The sequence below is a fragment of the Oratosquilla oratoria genome, chromosome 19 (assembly GCF_046742065.1).
Source record: "Oratosquilla oratoria isolate Oo_2021 chromosome 19, ASM4674206v1, whole genome shotgun sequence".
NCBI lineage: Eukaryota > Metazoa > Arthropoda > Malacostraca > Stomatopoda > Squillidae > Oratosquilla > Oratosquilla oratoria.
Genome location: NC_134795.1, coordinates 42,550,026 through 42,555,025, shown reverse-complemented (window position 1 = coordinate 42,555,025; position 5,000 = coordinate 42,550,026). Strand labels below are relative to the sequence as shown.

The 5,000-nt window shown below is 38.7% G+C and overlaps 2 protein-coding genes across 3 annotated transcripts in view; one reads left to right on the top strand and one right to left on the bottom strand.

Annotated features, from left to right (window-relative positions):
- Window positions 1-5,000, top strand: part of LOC143035857 (agrin-like) — a 986,526-nt gene that overhangs the window by 633,180 nt on the left and 348,346 nt on the right. The window lies entirely within an intron of this gene.
- The window catches only part of LOC143035856 (arylsulfatase B-like), a 113,241-nt gene that overhangs the window by 92,384 nt on the left and 15,857 nt on the right, over window positions 1-5,000 (bottom strand). Inside the window, exon 4 of the mRNA XM_076202948.1 lies at window positions 2,801-2,907. Coding sequence (XP_076059063.1) covers window positions 2,801-2,907 — 107 coding nt within the window. The remainder of the gene's footprint in view (window positions 1-2,800; window positions 2,908-5,000) is intronic.

Here is a 5,000-nt window from a genome sequence, read left to right as displayed (position 1 = left end):
ACTTCTCTTGATGAAAGAGCTCATTTGCGTGTGTCCGCACGTCCTACGTATTTCACGCTCCGCAAGAACATCATTAGCATGCGTGTTTAGTCTTGTGGGTACGTATTTACCTAGTATTTATCTAGTTGTGTCTTACGGAAAGGGGAGCTAAGCTCGTGATGTCCCGTCTTTTTATCTGGCAGTATCTAGTTTGCTCTTAAATTCATGCATTGTTTTTGCACTCAGTATTATTTCATTCAATTTGTTCCAGACATCCACCACTCTGTGTGGAAAGCTCTTTTTTCAGGTCCCCTCTATAACTGTCTTATTTAAGTTTCTTCTCATGTTCTCTTATATCTCTCTTGTTCAAATTTAGTAAGTCTTCTCTAACTAGGAATTCCATTCCTCTCATGATTCCATAGATGGTCAATAGGTCACCTCTTTCTCTTCTTTGTTGCAGAGTCGGTAATTCCAGATTTGACAATCTCTCCTCATATGATAGTTTTGAAAGTGTTGGGGCTATGTTCGTAATTGCTCTTTGAATTCTTTCAATTTCCTTTGTATTCTTTTTAGTACAGGGTGTCCATAATGTCGCTGCGTACTCCAATCCTGGCCTTATCAGTGTGACTAGTATTTTCTTCACCATATCTTCGTCCAAGTAGTTAAAGGCCATATTTATTGACCTTAGCAAGTTGTAGGTTTCTCCGACAATTATATTTATCTGTATATCAGAAGTCAGGTCCTTCGTGACAATCACTCCCAGGTCTTTTTTAGAGCTCACTTTCTTTACTTCCTTTGTACCGATTTTATGTTGTCCTGATATTATTTTTACTTTTTCCAAATTCCATTATGCTACATTTCTTTATGTTGAAGTTCACTCCCTACTTCTGACTCCATTCTCAAACTCTGTTTAGGTCTCTCTTTAACAACACACAATCCTTTTCTGTACTTACTTTCTTTATCAGTTTTGTGTCATCTGCAAAGAAGTTCATGTAACATTCTTCACCCTCATCCATGTCATTTATATAAAGAGCAAACATTATCGGTGCCAATACTGATCCCTGTGGGACACCACTAATCACTTCTTCCTAAGTACAACTCTTATTTTTTGAGCCCCGCTCTCATTTTTCTTTCATACAAGAAATCCTCCATCCTTTTAATAGTTTTCCTTATATCCCTCCTATGGTTTTCAGTTTTCTTAATAATTTTTGTGTGGCATTTTATCAAAAGCTTTTTGTAAATCTAGGAAATCACAATGAGCCCATCTATTCCTTTCTTGAATAGAAAGAGATAAAATTTGTGGCACATGACCTTTCCTTTCTAAATCCGAATTGTCTCGGGTTTAGTATATTGTTTTCCTTCAGATCCATCTATTTAAAAAAAAAAATTCACAAATTTTGGATATTTCACTTGTAAGGGAGACCGGTCTGTAATTGGATGAGTCTTCTTTGTTTCCCCCTTTATATATTGGTACGATATTTGCTGCCATAGCCTGTGCTTCATTTACATTAACGAGTTTAAGAGATCATCTTAACGAACACAAAGAATTAACACTGCACTGGTCGATAGAGAAGTAGAAAAATAAACAGCCGGAAAACTAGTGACAAGAAAACGAGACTTTGTGTTTGTTTATGTGTTTGTTTTTATGTTTATACTTGTTTTTGTATATGTGTTTGTGTGTATGTTTGCATTTTTGCGTGTGTTTGTATTTGTGTTTGTGCTTTTTTCTGTTCCTTTGTGTTTGTCTTTATTATTTTAGTTGTCTTTATTGGTGTTTGCATTTGTTTATGTTTGTTTTAGTGTGGGTTTGGGTTCGTATTGACTTCTGTTTGAATTTATGTTTGCTTTTTCCTTTCTTCTGATGTTGATTGATGTTTTTACTCATGTATGTGTACATCCTTCAACGTACCTTTTTTATTCATTTGCTTGCTTATTTGTCTTTTATTTTTTCTCTTTTTTATTACTATGCTTATCAGTTTGCTCCTCTCTCTCCCTCTATGTCTCTCTCTCTCTCTTTCTCTCTCTCTCTCTCTCTCTCTCTCTCTCTCTCTCTCTCTCTCTCTCTCTCTCTCTCTCTCTCTCTCTTTCTCTCTCTTTCTCTCTCTGTTTTTCAGTCTGTTTGTCTGTCTGTCTGTCTGTCTGTCTGTCTGTCTGTCTGTCTGTCTGTCTGTCTGTCACTCTTTCTCTCTCTCTCTCTCTCTCTCTCTCTCTCTCTCTCTCTCTCTCTCTCTCTCTCTCTCTCTCTCTCTCTCTCTCTCTCTCTCTCTCATTCTTTTTCTTCTCTCTTATTTTCCTTTTTCTTTCTTTCTTTCTTTCTTTCTTTCTTTCTTTCTTTCTTTCTTTCTTTCTTTCTTTCTTTCTTTTTCTTTTTTCTTTCTTTCTCTTTCCTTATTTCTTTTTTCCTTTGATTGATTGATTTATTGATTGATTGATCGATTGATTGATTGATTGATTGATTGATTGATTGATTGATTGATTGATTGATTGATTGATTGATTGATTGATTGATTGATTGATTGATTGATTGATTGATTGATTGATCGATCGATTGATCGATTGATCGATTGATCGATTGATCGATTGATCGATTGATCGATTGATCGATTGATTGATTGATTGATTGATATATATTGATTGATATATATTGATTGATATATATTTTACAATCCCTAATGCACTAATGTATGTAATAGTCCATTATGAATCAATAGCATGAGTTTTTGCACATTTTAGACAAAGTATTCACAAAGAACTAAGACAGGGACTACTTGTGGAGTTGGATAAAAAATGTATGAATGGGTGAACGTTTTCTTCTACCTACTTGCCAACAGCGTGGGTGGAATAGCCAAGGTCCTTCAAGATTTCAGGGAGGAGGGGAGACGCTTCCATAGTCAGGCCAACCGGTTCCATCGGTCGAATAACGCCACTCTGTAGAAAAAAACAAACTACATCGTGAATATCCGTGCATAGTAATAAAGTCGAGCACTACGTTGCATTGATTGCCCCTTATTGGTGTACTGACTGCATGTTTTTTTGCAGTTGATTGTTTAGAGACTTGAGTGACATCTTAATGAACCAAGTCATATGCATTCTTTTTTATGAGTGGAGTCAAATCCCCATTCAGAAAAGAATGCTGACTACTTTTGAGTTCTTCTATCCCACATTTCTGCAAACCTCTATAAATCCTTTTTTTTTTTTTTTTTTTTTTTTAGCACTTCTATGACAATACCTTTCCAATGCGATATTCTCCCTTCGAGGGAGTCTTAAAGTGTGCAAGGATGGTGTGTGGAACAAGAAGGACAGGGGGAAATAGAAGAAAGGGTAGTGAATGGTGGGATGAGGAAACAAAGAAGGTTGTAGAAGAGAAGAAGCGAGCATTCACAGATTGGTTACAAAATAGGACGAGGGAGTCATATGAGACGTACAAAGAAAAGAAAAGAGAAGTAAAGCAAAAGGTAAAGGAGGCAAAGAGGAGAGCAGATGCGAAATGGGGTAGGAGTATGACAGAAAATTTTGAAAGTAATAAAAAGATGTTTTGGAAAGAAATTAAGAGAGGAAGAGGAGGCGAATCAAGTAGGGAAGAAAAGGTAAAAGGTACAGATGGAGAGTTGATAATGGAAGAGATGGCAGTGAGGGGAAGATGGGCAGAATATTTTAGGGAGTTGCTGAATGTGAAGGAGGATAGGGATGGAAAGATAGCTGCAGTGGGAAATGCGAAGAAAATGAGAGTGATGAGTGAGGAGAATGGAGGAGAAATAAGGAAAGATGAGGTGAAGGCAGTTGTTAAGATGATGAAAGCAGGTAAGGCACCTGGTCTGGATGGATGTCATGCAGAATGTCTGAAAAAGGGAGGTTCAGTGATGGTGGACTGGTTGGTGAGGTTATTTAATGTTTGCTGGAGAGAGGGTAGAGTACCGGAGGACTGGAGTAGTGCCTGTATAGTTCCTCTTTACAAGGGAAAAGGGGACAAGTGTGAATGTAGTAATTTCAGAGGGATTAGCCTGTTGAGTGTAGTAGGGAAGGCTTATGGGAGGATCTTAATTGAGAGGATTAGGAGAGGAACAGAAGGAGTAATTGGTGAGGAACAGTGTGGATTTAGGACGGGTAGAGGTTGTGTAGATCAGATCTTTGTGGTAAGACAGATATGTGAGAAAGCTATAGGAAAGGGGAAGGATGTTTTTTGGGCTTTTATGGATCTGGAAAAGGCTTATGATAGGGTAGACAGAAAGGCACTGTGGGAGGTTATGCAGATTTATGGGATAGGAGGAAAGCTTTTGGGAGCTGTTAAGAGTTTTTATGAGAGTAGTAGAGCATGTGTTAGGATTAGAAATGGAGAGAGTGAGTGGTTTGAAGTAAAGGTGGGACTTCGTCAAGGATGCGTTATGTCGCCCTAGCTGTTCAACTTATACATGGATGGGGTGGTGCGAGAGGTGAATGCTAGGGTAGTGAGTCAGGGATTGGAGATGGTTAAAGAAAATGGAGAAAAGTGGGAGGTGAGCCAGCTGTTGTTTGCGGACGACACTGCGCTTGTGGCAGGGTCAGAGGAGGGATTGAGGAAGCTGGTGGCAGAGTCTGGGAGAGTATGTGATAGAAGAAAGCTAAAGATAAATGTGGGTAAAAGTAAGGTGATGAGATGTACAAGGGGTGAAAGTGGCAGTAGACTGGAAGTGAACATTAAGGGAGAACGACTGGAGGAAGTGGATAGTTTTAGATACTTGGGTGCAAGTGTAGCAGGAAAAGGTGGAGTGAAGGTGGAGGTAGAATGTAGATTGAGAGAAGCGAGTAAATGCCTTGGTGGTTTAAAGAGTGTAATGAGGAATAGACATTTGGGAATGGATGCGAAGAGGAGACTGTATGAAGGAGTGATTGTGCCAACAGCACTGTATGGGGCAGAAACGTGGAACATAAGAGAAGAAGAGAGGAGTTTGAATGTGTTTGAGATGAGGTGTCTGAGAAGTATGGTGGGGGTTACTAGGCTGGATAGAGTGAGAAATGAGGAGGTGAGGAGGAGAACAGGGGTG